Here is a 17,555-nt window from a genome sequence, read left to right as displayed (position 1 = left end):
ATCAGAAGAGGGTGTGAACGTGACCAAGCAAGGACTTCCCTCTCTTCCTTTGGCTACAAAGGCAGGATGGCCTGCAACAGAACATCAGCACCAAAAGAAAAGCACCCACTTTTGTTTGTACTTAATGGATGCTGCCCATTCACCTAAACGCTCCCCTCCTCAATCTTAGCTCTTTTTATTTTTGGCTTCTGTCATCTTTTCTTTCAATGAAAGCTCTCCTTTTTCTGTGCTATCAGAAATCAAATCTATGGTCTAGCAGCATTACAATAAAGTGGACATATCACACAAAAGTCAAAGGTGTCTTTGATGTCAACCTATGTAAATCCTCTACTTTAACCATAGTTCTTTAGAAGGTCCCTGCAGATGTGCGCTCAGCCCCCCACCTGAGTTGTACTGTTCCACTTCACAGAGCATCAGTGGGCACAGTGAGCTTTGGCTTATGGGCCTCTGAATCAGGGGTTTGGGGCCCCTACTGCCGCCTAGAGGGAGTCCCCATGGACGCAAAGGGAGGTCCAGGGCGGCCCCCAGTTGACAGCTCAACACACAGGATCTGCTGGTGACCAGGGGACCATCAAGGGGGCCACACTATACTGCTTTAGATATCACCACACCCTGGTTCCACCCCCCAAGCCTCTGGGCTGTTGTTCCCCCGGAGAAGAGGGTGTGTTTGCAGCAGAGACGAGATGAGGAGGGGCAGGGTCCGGGACAAAAGACGGTTCTTGGGCCAGCACTGTTCTGCATGGTAGTAGCTGTATTCTTCTCGACTCTTTTTTGCCTTTTCTTTTCTTTGGGTTAGAAGCCTTTGTGAGGAAGTGATGGAGGCTGGGGTGCAGATATGATGGATGGAACTGAGGGGCGCAAAAGAGCTGGGGGGGCCACAAGAAAGATGGGGAAGGAGGGGCCCACTGTCGTGCTCCCTGTAGGAGAGGAGCGTGCAAGGCATGGGGTGACTCTGGGTGGTAAGCGGACCCAGGCTGCTGGTGATGGGGGCGTATGGTTTCTATGCTGTGCGTTTCCTTTTGTGAGAGTGTGGATGGAAATGGGGGAGGGTGAGAGTATTGGTGAGATGAAGTGCAGGTCCATGTGGTACTGTATGTAGAGTTGAGTGTGTGAAGTACTATATTGAAGAAGGCTGTTACAGTGGATGGGGAATTGTGGGAGTTAAGCGCACATGTTGGGGAAAAAGAAATAATGTTTAGCGTTGTGGGGGATCCAGCTGCCCTGACGAATCTGCAAGAAAAAAACACCACAGGCAGAATATAATTCTTTACTTTCCTTTGTACAAACCACTTTGAGTGGCTTGCACATAGAAATGAACAAAGACAACAGTACACTTAGTACACACAGACCCTTCAGACATGAAAGTCATCATTTTCCAACACTGGTGGTGATTTTCCTGAATGACAGACAAATGTATATACATTCAAATATCACGTAGAACTTTACCAATTTAATTTTGTTCTCATGTATGCTTATTAATCTCAAAGCTTTTGGAGGCTTGAAACATTTGAGCAAACAACCATGTCGCATACAAAAGCATGGTGCATTGTTCCAGAATAAGGCCTCAGCAAAATCCTTTGTATTAGCTTTTTGTCTTTACATTAAAACATTATTGGTCAGATATTCAGATCTGTTCTCAAGCTGATAAATATTGGCCACTACTGCAAAAATGTTGTCAAAAGTTAGTTATATGACACAGTCAAATGTCAAATATTCTCATGAATTATCAGTTGGTGTTAAATTTGCATAAACCTAAGATACAACAAAAGTGAATCTATGATATTTAAACAGGAAGTGAATAGATTAGTGCATTCTGCTGAGTGTGTGTGCATATGTGTTTGGAGTGTATGTGTGCACACTTGCTGGGTTCTGTACGTGGAGCTCAGTTCTTTGGGAGTGAAAAGACAGATGAGGGTACAGTGTTGGGATGAGGCCACAATATTTTATCATAGACAGTATAAAACCAGGGCTGGATAAATTGTTTAAAATAATCATCATATGGCTAGTCTCTGGCCAACAAACTATCGTATACCATTGTACATCATGTGCAATACGGTACATGATGTTGTCTTCAGTTCTGAAACCTCACTCTCCTCTTCCCCCTTTATGATTTTGGTGTTATCTACAGATTATCTTCCTCTTTTTTCATCATATTATAAAAATTTGGAATACTAGTCTTCCCAAGGGGTTACCCTCCTCCTGCAGCCTCCTCACTGCACCTTGCACTGTGGAATGTCCTATCAGCAAATCAATGACAGGCCTATTCTCTGTGTGCTTCCCTCTCCCGCTGTCTACCTTGCAATGTGGAATGTCCTAATCCTCAGAGAGACACAAAAAGTGCATATAAACACAGGAACACCTTTCCCCAATTTGCATAAAAAAATCTAACCCCCAACTGACATCAGTCAAATTTCGGAATTTTGTCTCGTTTGACAATAGCTGTTTTTATCAATAGTATAACCAGCTGTTGATGCTCCTTTATCTTGTTGAAGCCATTATTTGTTTTCAAAGCTTGTTTGAAATACTTCAGATTGTTGTCACGGTAAGACAAAGGGTAAAAGTAACAACCTCATGCCACTTCCCATGTAGTCTATCAGTTCAACTGCAGCTCTTTGGTTGATACAGACAGACCACCTGCTGCATGACAAAACGCCCCTATGCCACACTTTCACTGTCCTCTCACCATGACAGATACTGTAGTAAATCTCCTGGTGCATCACAGACATGAAACAACAACAACAAAAAAAAAACAAAACAAAAAGGAAATCAGGACAGACGCCAATCTTACAACCATCAGATACCAATCAGGGCCCGGCGACCTGCTGGCATCCTCTGGAGGACTGAGATGAGTGGCAACATGTTGCTTGTCCAGTAGCAGGCAGCCTGGCGGCTGTCACCCAGTACCCAGAGAGAGACATCCTGTTAGGGGTGGGACAAAGGTGGCTGGTCCTCAGGGATTACCCATTAGCATGCTAGTCTATGTGTTTAACACTGGCCTGAATGGAAAGGACAAGAGCCAGCACCCCAGTCTATTCTTAAGCAGGGAAGTGTTACTGTTTCAGCTGCTGATGTCGGTCTGACTTATGCATATATACGCATACATGCATATATATGAGTGGAATTTTTGTTTCTATCGGTATGCTGACTGACACACTATCTCTGCTATTTAAAGTGAAATTTGATGTAATAGAAGTCACATTGTAATAATTATAAACTTAAAGCATATTCAACCAGTTAGTTTCCTTAATTACTAACCATCTAAAGCTTAATGCAAAATGTCATCAGGCTTTTAAACTTGTATCTCATGAACATTTCTCATTTTCTCTTAACATTATTGTTGGCTGTTTCTTTTTTTTTAATTTTTAATTTTTATTTATGCAATGGTCCTTTTAATCCACTGATTTAATGGTAAAAATACATGTTGTCTGTTGTAACTGTTGTAAGTTGTTTGTAATAAAAACAAAATCAGCTTCATTATTGTCAATATGGCATAAAAGAATGGTTTGAACCTTACTGATAAACAGGACAAATACATGCACTAAATGTCAGACCTGATTCATGTTAATGTGTAAACAGAAATAAGACATGGAAGGTGAAACCAGGTGGCAGTCGAAATTATTGCTTACTTTTTTCATTCAGTGAAACAAGCCAGTTTCTGAATGGCGATTTAGACGGGGTGACCACAGTCCCTCTTCTTTTGTGCGTATGTGTTAGCCTAATGATGTGTAAAAACGCCTGTATGGAAATGTGTATTCGCAATTGTCATCAGTGATTATGTTTTTGTGTGTATGTATGGCTGTGATTGTGTGAAATGCTCCTCTTTCGTGCTGCTGTGTGTGTGATTATGTGCTCAGACTTGCTGGCTGGTAGCTGATAATAACACAAGGGGCTGTGTGTTTGTGGATTTCTTCGTTGAGGATATTCCCACCGTGCTCAGCGTGTCTGGGCTCTGTGTGTTTTTGGGGTTGCACGCGTGACTCCACCAGCTGTTCTATTCTCCTGTTGGCCCGCTCAACCCTACCCGGCCCTCGTCCCACACCGACCCCTCCTTCCCCTCAGAGGCCTGCTCTTCATCTGATAAGGGCCGCAGTGGCCAAGCCCTCAGCAGAGCTTCTCAGAGCCCTTCAGAGCTGCTCCACGCTAACAATGCACCCTCCTTCCTCTTCACGCTCACACCATTTACATGTGAAAACATTGGGTCTTATCTCCAGTTCACTGGAGCTACGGCACAACTGCCAAGTGAGTATGCGTGTTCGTATATGTGTGAGTGAAAATGGCTTTGAGAGAGAGCTGCAAGGGTAAAAGCGAAGTGAACAGTGAAACACTTGTTTGGCTAAATATGCCTACTTGAGCTTTATTTCTCTTCCTTTCTCCAGGAAAAAGTATTATGACAAACTACATGAGCAAATTAAATATACAGCAACCTCAAGAGACTCATTCAGCACTGTTTGAAAGAAAAATAAATTCCTCTTTTCTCAGTGTGATATTCACCTGTTCTGTACTGTATCTGATAGCTAACGGCTACGGTAATGCAAAATGAAAGAACCCCATGAGAGGAAGCTAGTCTTTCTGCTCTGTCACTTTGGAATATAGCCAGTGTATCTGTTAACAACAATCATCATCTACACGAACATTTAACACCACCAATCTGCCCACTACTGCCATGACAGCCAGCTTTTGCTGCTCTTCATCACTTATCATTTGTTTCATCTTTAGGGAAATAGGGAGAGCATCCGCTGATCCAGCAACAATATATATAAAAATTCCCTTCTGCCAGTTCACCAGCTGCCAGGCAGAAAGAGACAGACAGCAAAAGAGAAGCGCAAGGCTTTTAATTAAAGTCTGTGTAGTTAAGGGCTCGGGCTATGCAAACATGGGCCTCCAGCATCAGAGTTTAAGATGAGCTAAAGGAGTATGGTGTGATGAAAGAAAAGCTCCTAACACTGGATGAGAGGAAGGGTGAGGGGAGTGAAAACAAGAGATGTGTGAGGGTAGGAAGATAAAAGATGTGCGGCAAAAGACAGAGACTGATGAGTGTGATAGAAGATGGGATGGCTGCATGCTGTCAGAGCTGGTATCACATGTTATCTGATGTATAATGTGATGTGGACATTGGTGTGTGTGTGTGTGTGTGTGTGTGTGTGTGTGGGGGCAATCTGAAATGCCGGGTTTTGGGGGGGACATTACAATTAAAATAGGGGGTGACATGTGAGATAATATTCATTTATTCGTGGAGTCACTGAACTGGGTGTCATATGAGATGTAGACAGCTGGTATGAAGACAAGATATTTCTAAATATGAGCTGGAATGTATTTTTTTTAAACCAAAACGTATCAGTAGACACTCTGACAAAACCTAAATTTAACATCCAACACTGTAGCATAACAGAAATGTAGAATGTCACCTTTGGACTTTGGTGCAATGCTCTGACATGGTGCCATGGCGGCATCTATTGGTGGAAATGTAATACTGCAGCACTGTGTTCCACTGATACAATAATACCAATAATACCACAGTGCACAGACAAAAAAAAAAAAAGAAAAAGAAATACATATATCAGGAACACCTCTGAATATAGTGTAGTCTAGTACAACCACTTTTAACTATGACCTCAATAATAAACATATAATTGAATTAATACATTTATGACAATTCCACCAAAAACTGAAAGTTTCTGAGCTTCATATACACAGATGTTAAGGCAGAAGTGTTGCATTGAATTGCATACACTTGTACAGGTGTACCTAATAAAGTGGCCGGTGAGTGTATGTTAAAGGATAATCCACAGGTTCCTGACTGTTTGACACAAACAAAGTTGTATTTGCTTGAGTCTGTGGTCACACTGTCATGGTTCAGAAATTTATAAATAGTTAGCAGAGGTATCCCAAATAAACTTCTCACAAGGTTTCATTTAAATATCATGATTTAAAATATGTACACAGAATTATGCAACAGGACTTGAGTTTTTCTTTTTAATTATCTCATGAGAGATTTATCTTGTGACCCTTTGAGAGGGTCCCTTGTCCTTAGGTTGGGAATAAACAACCTACCTGCATAGAAAGTATCTACAGCCAGTTCCTACTGTAAAATGCTACTTGTGCATTTTGTCTTGGTCGCCTGATAGTTTTCACATTGATATGAAAATTCTTTTATTAGCCTATAAGGCGGGTGGCACAGTGGAGCAGTGGTTAGCGCTGTCACCTCACAGCAACTCGGGGTCTTTCTGTGCAGAATTTGCATGTCCTCCCAGTGCCTGTGTGGATTCTCTCTAGGTACTCCGGCTTCCTCCCACAGTCCAAAGACACAGCTTAGGTTGACTGGCGGCCCTAGTGAGTGTGTATGGTTGTTTGTCTACATGTCAGGCCTGTGATACACTGGTGACCTGTCCAGGGTGGACCCCGCCTCTCGCCCAGTGTCAGCTGGGATTGGCTCCAGCCCCTCTGTGACTCTATTCAGGAATAAGTGGTATAGATAATGGATGGACGGATGGATGGATGACTACTGACTGTCAGTATAGTATCAGGATAGATTGATAGTCTATCACTACGTGTTCTTGCACCACATGAGTTAACAAAAATAATTTATAAACCAAGACGGCCTCTTAAATCCTTTGGTTCCTCTTGATTTTTTTACCTGGTCCAAAAAGCAGAACAACTGACAAATCCAACTGACTTGAGTTCATTTTATAGTCTTACTATATTTATGGCTTTATATATATTTTTTCTACTTTTAATTAAATTTTAGGTGTGCATTAATCTCCCAGTACATTTTATGCTTTGTGCTGTAAAGCACTTTGAATTGAATCTAATTTAATATACGTATTATATAAATAAAGTTTGATGGATTGATGAGCATTAACAATTTAATAATCAGAATCAGAGTTGTCATACAGTATATGCCACATAAAATATATGCAATATTCAGCAGAATGGACACTTGTGTTGCATACATTTTGTTAATACTTGTTTATTTCTAGATGCAATTACTCTATCGATTAAAGGATCTGAATGCTATTAACTGTTTCATTCTGGCTACAACAGCATTCAGTCAGATGGCATTATTGATACTAAATCTGTATTGGTTTGGGATCTGGGATCTGAGGCTCGTCTGTCTGGGGCACAGGCTGGGCGTTCAGCTCCAGATTTCGCAATAAACATATTATGTCAGTATATTCAGCAGCTGAGAAAATGAAACATTATCTTTCTAGGAAGACACATACACAGAGAATAAGATCGGAGTCAGAATTTTATATTACTTTCAATGTACAGAATATAAGGGATAACGTGATCATGACAGGCGTCATGAGAACAAATGCAGTTTGATCCTACATGTCTTAATACAAACCCAACTAATAAACAACAGAACAGACAGACTGGCATTAAGTTTGTCCTGAGAATCCCCCCCCCCAGTTTTATAGCAAATAACATTAATTCCACCTGACTCAACAAACCGCAAATTGTAATGTAATAAAGGTATAACCAGTTGTGACAGGTTTATTCCTTTGGAGGGTATTATCCTTGCAGAAAGGGTTAAAAAAAAAAATCTTTGGTTTGATTCATTTTCATGTGCCTGCGTTATCACTCCTGGCTAAAGAACAGAAGTAAAACTACATGTCATTGATACACATTGAACTCCCACCTTAAACTCTGACTAGTTTTCTACTTTTAAATATAATTCTTTACTTTCCTTTGTACAAACCACTTTGAGTGGCTTGCACATAGAAATGAACAAAGACAACAGTACACTTAGTACACACAGACCCTTCAGACATGAAAGTCATCATTTTCCAACACTGGTGGTGATTTTCCTGAATGACAGACAAATGTATATACATTAAAATATCACGTAGAACTTTACCAATCTAACACAAGATGCTGATAAACATATGCTGTTTGCTCATGCACATACTGTATGTTCTCATGTACGCTTATTAATCTCAAAGCTTTTGGAGGCTTGAATCATTTGAGCAAACAACCATGTCGCATACGCATTGTTCCAGAATAAGGCCTCAGCAAAATCCTTTGTATTAGCTTTTTGTCTTTACATTAAAACATTATTGGTCTTCAGACAGAAATGCAATAAAAAGCTACTGTATCTATGCCAACAGAGGTGGTTCTTCTCCTCAGAGGAATGATTTATGTGACTGCATAATGGGATATATTTCAAATTTCTGCCTAGCTTTATTTAAAAACCTCAATGGTCCTATTCACATTTTTATCTAGAATTTAACTAAGAGAAATACTGTGAAAAAAGCATAAAAACCTCCATTAATCATTTAGAAATTTCTCGTTTTACCACTAAAAGGCCACAAAATGTCGACTTTTGCTGCCATATAATCTTACATAACATTACCGCTGTGCTGTCTTCAACTTGAAATACTCTCAAAATTGTATTGACATCAGTATGAATAAAGCAACAACCTGATATCCCTGAAATTCTCTAAGTCACCAAATGTAGCAGTAATTCCCAACAGACTCTATTCAATCTAGTATTTTGGTATTTTACAATTTCAACACAATAAAAGTCTCTAAACTAAGTCTTACAAACCTCAATATGAAGAATACTGTAGATGCAAAATGAAAATTGCAGTGAGGAGTATTATAAAATGCTGCTTTACTTTGACTCGGTTCTGCAGGTGCTGCCAACGTTGTGTTGCACATGCAGTAGAAGAATAACACCGCTTTCTTAATTACACTCTATCACAATGACCATTTCCTGTGCTGCCACTTTTTTGCAATCATGTCTTTGAAGACAGAGTTTGTAGTCACTGCTAGACATTACACAGTTTTTCTTCAAGGGAAGCACAAACTGATGACAAATGACTGAAGATCTTAACCAATTAAGGCGTAGTGCAACCACGACTCCAGCAGGGGGGGCTAGCATACAATGTCTAGCAAGTACGGTAGAGCAGGTTTCAGTCCAGTGCTTCAGTGAGATAACGTGCAGGCACCACGTTTCGGCCATGTTCAGTCTCACAGTCCGTGTGGGCTGATTGTGGACTGTCCTGATGTTATGCAGCCCTGCAGCCGGGTCCTTCAGTCTCTTAGGTCTCACTATTACCGGTCTTTAAGAGAGCCACTACAGCTGGTCTGACCCTCCTCTGGAGTTTGAACCCAGCAGTATACCTGAGGCCAGAGCTCTGGGTGTGGAGGGTGCAGTGGTATGTGCTGTTGTCTGATTCAGAGCGTCTTGTGAAGCCTCGTATTGAGGCAGCTCACCCTCTGACGGAAGCACCCCATCCGGGAGGTATGGAGGAGGAGGGAGGTCAAACCAAGGGGGCCGACTAGAGACAAACATGAGAAACAGACAGAATTAAAATAAGATTCCAGGCATTACTAAATCAATTTGACCAACAGCCAGCAAAGATTCAGGATGTACACCCCTGTGCTGAACAAATAATGTGGCTACAGTATGTAAGAGCCTGACACAATTTAAGGAAACATAGCACAGTATAATCCTCTTTTTTGCTAATTTGATTTACGTTATGCTTGAACAATACTTTTTAATTTATGGATTTTAACCGCTTGACTTATTTTCCATCATTTTAGGATTTTGTGTGTCCACTTATTTTGTAAGAAAAAAGTATGCAGATTGTTATCACAAAATTATTCATTGTGAAGCTTTTAAAACAAGGTGAAGCAAAATGTATTTATCTGTCTATATTTCAATTTATTTATTTATTTCAAGCAATTTAAGCTTTGAATAAATTCCACTCCTGTTAAATTATAATTTTCCAACAAATGGGTTAACAAGTAAACTAAACAAAGTTAAAGCTTTATTACGCTGTATTAAATATACTAAATGACACTATATTTTGCTAGAAGGGCAACTTTCACCACCTCTTTTTCTGCTGGTTTTTGGTACACAAAATCTAGCTTTAATAGATGAAAGACTTTCATACAGCATTACGGCTTTCACCTGACATCCAAGACAGCTTGTGAGTATGATGGAGGTGAGTCCATGGAGAGTCCTGAGGGATAGGGGGTCCCAGACAGCAGTTGTAATGCCTGAGGAGTTGAGCTGTACTGGCCTGCTGCAGTGGGAGAACTGGGTGTTAGACCTGGACCTCTGGTATGGACGTGGCCCCGGTCCAAGATGACCAGATGTGAGAGCAGCAGGGGCTGGTGGTGGTGGTGGGGATGCGAGCTCCCTCTTACGCCTCTGGGCAGTAGGACACTCCGCTTTCTCTGGTGATGGAGCACCAAGGCCAGCAGCGCCACCACCAGGACAAAGATGACAGCGCTGCCGATGACAGCGTAGGTGATGCTGGGATAGTAGCGCAGACGATAATCCAGGGTCATTAAATCTTGGCCAGGAGCTTGTGCAGGAAGGAGAATAGCACACAGAATGGATGATGTAGGGTGATGGGGAAAAGGGAGGATGCATTGTGGCAAGGGACCCACAGAGGGTCACAGAGGATGAAAGAATGAGGAAACAATTTAATGGAGCATGAGGCTGAGAAAACATAAGGAAAGTGTGGAGATGGCGAGCCAGGGGAATGGAGAACATCAAGCAGTAAATTTTGAAACGTGTTTAGGGTAATTTGATACAGGCAGCCTCTCTTGGAGATGAGAGCGCTACATAATAAGCACAGCAGCAGCCAGACTCTCCCCACAGAAATTCCAGATATGAGGAGAACAACTGGAACACAATGTACAGTGCAGATGCTACCTATGAATGCCCATCTCAAACGGAGGGACCACGCTCCTTATTATGAAGTAAAAGAAAATAGAGGAGGTAAATAACTGTGTGAGGGCAAAACAGTTGATGAGTGAGCTGATTAGTGTCACAGATGAGGCAGAGGAGCACCAGGGCCTGTCGGATTACCATGCTTGTTGCACGGAGACGGGGAGTCTGCAAATGACTTAGGAGGCCAGGGAACTTAACGTTCATGATGAGAGCTGCGGCCAGCGGTAAGAAATGCAGAGTAGCTGAGCCACTGCTTGAAATGAGGAAAGGGACTACTGTAATGCCAAAGCACAGCAGCTTATTATTCTACATGGAACAAGGGAACAGCACTTAAACGTCTCCACTGACTGATACTGGAGCAAGAATTTCAATCACGAACTCAGGGTGAGGCTCATGTAAATGGTGTTTAGCGGCTCTGTGGCAGAAATTACTGTTGTACTAAAGTGAAAAAAAAATCATCTTATTTATTATGGAGCTGCAGAAAGGCTGTGCTAAAGAGGAATGAGCTACTTAAAAGTATTTTTAGAGTTCAAAACACTTAGTGGGGTACTTTGTTCTGTGTTCGGGGATTTTTGTGTTGCTGCTTAAAGGACTCACATCCACATCCACTGGACATCATGCACACAGCTGAGGATACTGCACAGAAAACCTCCAAGGAAGCCATTATGACATATCCTGAGGTTAAATCAACAGTCCCAAAATGTGTGTTGTGGAGCTTTTTCTTTTTCAGGTTTGTACTGATTTACAGGCTCTCGGGTGATTTTGTGCTTAGTCTTCTCACCTGTGAGGTAAAGGTGTGATCCACATTGCCAAATAAAATGAAAGGACTCCAACTACAGAATGTAGTAGACAGTTTATATCATGCAGTGGTAGAAGTCATAATATTTACTGTATATAAAGTCTTCTTTATATAGGATTTTAGTATTTTTATAAAAGAAAAGAAACAGTGTGGCACATAACCCCTTTGACACTTTAAAGGATAAGTCCGGTCATGTCCTATATTAACTATATTTTAAACACTCCCCATACAGAAACTAAAGCCAACTATGATTTGCCTTTACTCACAATTAATGACTGTCAATCTGTCAGAACTTAATTAGCTTATTCGTCTGTGCCATAAACACAGCAGGGAGCCACACCGCAGCACCGGTTGACATGTTTCCTCAATACAAAACACCAGACCCTGATATTTTTTAAAAATGCTGCCCCACAGGCTCCGAACAGCCACAACGTTTTACAGCATCTGAAGTAAGATTCAAAGGCCCATGCACAAGATTTCTGGATATTCTTAACAAATATCAGGGTGTTGCGTTTTGTAATATGGGAATATGCCACCCAGTGCAACGGTGTGTTTCCCTGATGTGTTTTTAAACATCAGTAGAGGTCTGTGGCACAGATGAATACACTAATCTAGGACAGACAGACAGACAGACAGACAGATATTAATCATGTGTTGAGGCAAATTACTGTTTAAAATACTGTTAATACAGAAAATTGTTGGCCTTATCCTTTAACACTTTAACAGTGGGTCATGTTTATGCTTTGGTTTTTGTGTAGATTGTTCAAATCACTCCCAACGTGTACATTCATGAGCTTTCGTCACCTGTAGGTGGCTTTGGGTACTTTCAGATAGAAGGTAGCTATCTCCTCATTTCTAGTCTTTATGCTAGAGTTGCTGGCTCCACCTTCACATTAACTGGACGGACATAAGAGTAGTATCAATCTACTTTTCTAATGCTCGGCAAGAAAGTAAGAAAACGTATCTTCAAAAAAATGTCAAACTATTCCATTAGCATAAAGGTGCTATGGCTCACTACGTCTGTGTGTGTGTGTGTGTGTGTGTTTCTCTCTTTCTTCTAGACACCATGTTGCATGTTTCCTCTGCCTACCTGACCTTGAATGCCTGGGGGAGTTTTCAGAACTGCGTGTGTATGTGCACCCACACACTGTTGAGTTCCCAACAACAACGACCCTGGCAGAGAGCCTATTTATGTACCAGTGTTTAGTCAGGGGCCCCATTCCTAAATTAAATCTAATCTAATTCAGATGCTCCACCTGCCCTAACCAGGCACCAGCCAATAAAACAAGCCCCCTTGACACCTCCCTTGTGATTTAAAATCGGCCAGTCCTTCACGCTACCAATTAATTATGAACCGGACACTCGGTAGAGAAAGGCCAAAACAAAGAAGAATTATTTCCATAATTACCTATTTAAAACGCTCATATAAAGAGATCCCACTGCTGCTATCCTATCAGTTTTCAGTGCAGCCTTGTGGGAGCAGAGAGGAACACACACACAAAGGGAACTCATAATGCTGTAACATTAACAATGGGAGCCTACTTGGTACATAAGGCCTGAAAGGCTGTTTCAAATCACACAGGAGATGAAAAGACAGGGAGGGGGGGAAAAGAGAAAGCAGCAGGCTCCATTTCAGTCAGAGGAGAGAGGTCTTGTGTGTCTGCCCCCCACCCCTCCCCTCAACTATACGGGTGAAGAAGCTCTGCATTTCAGTCCATTTTGCATTGTTAGTTGTAGTTGCAGCAGAAAGAAAGATGGGATCATTACATGCAAAGATACAGTAGGTGACAAGGTCTCCCAATAACACTGGTTAGTTCTGATGCAAAAGAAAAGACTCCTAATCATACACCAGTGCCTTATGGACACATACAGGCTTGATGCTCTTTGATAGCAGCACTCAGGTTCTTACTTTGTCTTTCTCTCTGCAAATCCTGGTGTTAGTCTTTACCTGTAAATTTAATCTCTGTGAATAACAGATTCACACATCAAAGTCCTGGATGGCTGAGCCGAACCAGATGTTGCATTTAAGGTATGTCACAGCCACAGCCTCACGGCTATGATATTACCAATTCTGCAGACAAGATAAAAGCCAATAATATGACATTCAGCTGTCATACAAGTCTATCTGGCCACACTACATGACTCAAACATGCCTGGTCCTACTAGCCTCTCCGACGGTGTTACTTTGTACTGAATCCAGTTGATGGAAGCGTCATGATCAAAGCTGAACATCAAAGTTCACTAGAGGCTTCCCTGTTATATTAAACTTGCCATGAAAGGATCAAATACATTCATGCTGTCGACCAACAGCTAAGTTGCTTTGACAGTCAGGAGTGGTAGAGTTAAAAGTTAAGGAAGCTTCCCTTTTTAGCTCATTCAATTTCATACAAGTCTGTGATTTGCTCAGTATTACTGAACTGAGAGTTTACTATGAATATAAGGACCAGCTGTGTTACAGACAATAGCTTTGGTTGGGAGTCCAACATACATAGGTTAAATAATATTCAGAAATAATGTCAGCTCACAAAAAAGATACATACAAAGTAGGTTTTTCAAATTTTGCGTCCTGTCTGAGTTCAATTCACTGTAGGTGAGGAAGATTTTAGTCATATTAATGACCATTCCACATGGAGGTTCAGGGGAACAGTAGCTCACCATCAAAGGAAGAAGGCTGAGCGCAAACCCAGGTGGAAAGAAACGTGGAGAACAAGACATCTGACTTCATGTCTGACTGATTCTGAATTGCCTTGCTGCCAGCAGATGAGGAGGAAGTGCAGACAGATATTTGTAGGTTGGCGGTCATTTGTATCTTACTGGAAAATAAAACCAATGACTATTTTTGTAATATTATGGTTGTTTTTAGTCAGGGGATCACTTGTTAGCAAGTAAGCAGAGAGGTCTAAACAGTAGAGTAATGGGTAAATGGTACAAAGAGACATTACACCGTTCAAACTGTTAGCTATAAATAAATGGCTGAAATCGTTCATAGGATGAATGTGGAGACACCACATGTGTAGCTTTCTGTTGTATACTCTGCCTTCTTTTAGGAAATGAGCAAAATGACTGAAAAGCTGAGTCTAATCCAGTAATACACTCACTACATGTTCATTATTATGTAACCTACAAACATTGACAATCTATTAATTTTGTTTAGAATGCATTGTGCAGGTGGATTAGTGGTTAAGATTAAAGCAAAGGGGAATTACCAGGGAATTTCACAGTATCTTCAGGGGGAAACATTACCTCACCTGAGAAACATTTGGTTTTAGTCATATAAACCGCCATTTTAATTACATGAGAGTGCCCCCTCCCCTCTTGTCTCAGCTCCCACACTCCTCTGATGCCTCCCTCTCGTCTCCCCCTCAGGTTTGTGCTTTATAAAGCTCTTCCCTCTTCTCTCCAACCTCTGCTCTCCCTCTTGTTGGTAATTTACTCTCATGGAGATGACATGTACCTCGGCAACAGCTGCACTCAGTCTGGATTATCCCAACCTGTTCCCTCTTTTGCTGCCTACTCTCCAATAGTCTACCACTCTTTTTTGCATTTCATTATCTCCAGTCTGCATCAATCTCATTACTACATGAGAGGAGAGAACTATAGGGACATAGAAATGTCACCAAGAGCACAACAGTGGTTGTTCAGAGGACCTGAACAAGGACAGAAGTACAGAAAGGTGTGATATGTCCAAAGAGAAAGGCAGCAGAGATAAACATATAGTCTTTTGAAGTACTATGTGCACACATCTCATCTCCCCTACAACAGACTTAAAAGACTTTTCACTGAACACTTGCTGCTCCAAACAAGCCTTAAATCCATTACAAGAGGCAGAGTCACACAAACCCCCTGCTGCGCGCTGTCACTACCAGAAATGCCTGGATCCGTATTTGTGTTGCTCTCCTCTCTTCTTGTGCCATCCTTGCTAAACCTGTGTAACAATCCTCATTCTTTTTAACAGTTTTTCTTTTTCTTGTACACTTGTGTGAAATAAAAGGAACAAATGCTGTGCCGCTTTTCTCCAGCACAGAACATCACAACTCCTTAGAAAATATAAACTCAATTTAATGACTATAAATACAATTTCACCCTTTAGTGGCGAAAAAGAGCTGCAAGACCTTAGTAAAGCAGCAACTTCTTCAAATGAATCAGTTAAAAGAAACTTTGTATATGTAGATATTTTTTAAACTCCTCATGAGACATTTTTGAAAATGATGCACATTTGAAAATGAATGCCAAGATAGTGTCCGTCTTTAACTACACAACTATGTACACCCCTGCATTTGTGTGTGTTCTAAAGACAGCACAGCTTATGAGCAATAAAAGAGGAAGCTTTCAAATCAAAATATTTCTTAATTGAAATTCAATTAAAACAGAAATCTATTCAGAGATGTTAGAGCAAAGCTAGAGAGCAAGCTGAGAGAATACTGGTGCATACAAACACTGACAACTGTGTACTGTAGCTACTGAAGCAAAGGCAGGGCCATGTTACTACACAATAGGCCACTGAGCATGCAGCGATTAAAACAAGCGCTGAAGCACTCCTTTGTCTGTCTAGAATCAAACTATGCTGCAGATTAACAGCAGACATACCATGGGGCTGAGATACAGGGGTCAGACTTCTTTATCCTGTTTGAATACGCTTACAGTATCCAAAGGTGAATGAGAAAAATTAAGCAAAAAGAAACTGGACTAATAAAAGACTCCACATTTCTTAACTGCCACACTTAAAATACCTCTCAATAAATGGAATGGAGATATTTGTGTCCTCTGGCTCATTCCTGAGGGAAAGGATTAGGGCTGCACAGATGTGCTGTACTTTCCCCATGCACTGAAGACTCATTTCACATTCACAAAGTAACATCTTTTTGGGGGGGTGGGTGGGTGGTAAGTAATCATCCTCTGGCTTCAGCATTTTGGGGTTTGCTGCTGTGTCGAGTATGGCTGTCTTCAGCTGATAGAGGTTGGTCACAGCAGTGCTTTTCCCTTATTGCAGAGTCACTTTGTCTGATGTTAATTACAGGTGTAGGGATGCTGACTCATTTGGCAGCTCTGTTGCCTTAGTTACATCCAAAACGACAGGGTGATAAATTGAGGTGCAGAACCAGTCACAGACTTGGCCAGCTTATAGCTCAGCACATGAAGTCCAGTGTGAGTGGTGGGACAAAGAGAAAGGAAGGAAGCCACTAGAGGGCAGACAGTTCACATTTTTACTTGGCTACAAGCACACATACAGTATTCACACATACACACCGAATCTGTCAGTATTGGGCGGGCATTGAGAGCAGTGGGAGGGTGTGCGCTGGGCTGGAGTGTGTGTTCTGGGGGCATACCATCTGGCTTTAAACACATCCACAAGCAGATGCACATACAGAGTGAACTCTAGCTTTACATTACCGTACAGTAAGTTAATCACACACACTAAACCTATACCATGTGGCAGCGGTGGTGGTGGGGGGCTCTTAAAAATGACTGTGGCCTAGGTTCACAATAAACTTAAAAAATAAGATTATAAAATTGAAAGTATCTGGCCTTTACTGTCTTTGTGACCCAATTTACACCTACTATTAAATTTAAGCCTGCAGCAGGACTATACCACATTCACTCTACTGTATTTACTCCTTCTGTAGCAATTTTTCCCTCTTGGTGTTTGCATTCTGCCTGCATTGCAAGTTGGTCACATTTTTATGAATACTATGGCAGGGAGATGAAAAGGCAGATGATTTATCTATCGTCAACAAAACACTTCTTTTTCTCTACACAAAGCATCCCAAAACTAGAAAGTGGTTTTGCAGTAACTGTGCTGGAGAAGACCATCTTGGCTAGTAGCAGGACCAGTAGTGATTTTATTTCGACATACTATACAATATTTTTTTTAATCTCGAAAAGACAAACAGATGTAGGTGAAATATGAATTCCATGCCAAAATGGGGCCCATGCCTCACCTCCATCCTGGGTCACGTTTTCACTGTTGCACCCAAGATGTATGGTATTTGTCTGTGTGCTGTATCTTACAAATGAGACATGTCCACTCAGGCAAAACTGATAATTTAATTATTATATCAGCATTCC

General features: G+C 41.3%; 1 protein-coding gene across 3 annotated transcripts in view; it reads right to left on the bottom strand.

Annotated features, from left to right (window-relative positions):
• Nucleotides 1-7,118: 7,118 nt before the first annotated feature.
• ldlrad3 (low density lipoprotein receptor class A domain containing 3) overlaps nt 7,119-17,555 on the bottom strand; it is a 69,489-nt gene continuing 59,052 nt past the window's right edge. For 2 of the 3 annotated variants that reach the window (XM_020618537.1, XM_020618539.1), the window contains exons 5-6: nt 9,920-10,319; nt 7,120-9,284 (exon numbers count right to left, since the gene is read on the bottom strand). In XM_020618537.1, coding sequence (XP_020474193.1) covers nt 9,080-9,284; nt 9,920-10,319 — 605 coding nt within the window. In that variant the 3' untranslated portion in view covers nt 7,120-9,079. Of the gene's footprint in view, nt 9,285-9,919; nt 10,320-17,555 lie in introns of all 3 variants that reach the window. The other variant, XM_020618538.1, reaches the window with a different exon arrangement.

The sequence above is a fragment of the Monopterus albus genome, unplaced genomic scaffold (genome assembly GCF_001952655.1).
Source record: "Monopterus albus unplaced genomic scaffold, M_albus_1.0 scaffold207.1, whole genome shotgun sequence".
NCBI classification, from domain to species: Eukaryota; Metazoa; Chordata; class Actinopteri; order Synbranchiformes; family Synbranchidae; genus Monopterus; species Monopterus albus.
The sequence above is the reverse complement of the archived record's forward strand: the minus strand, read 5'-3'. Positions and strand labels throughout refer to the sequence as shown.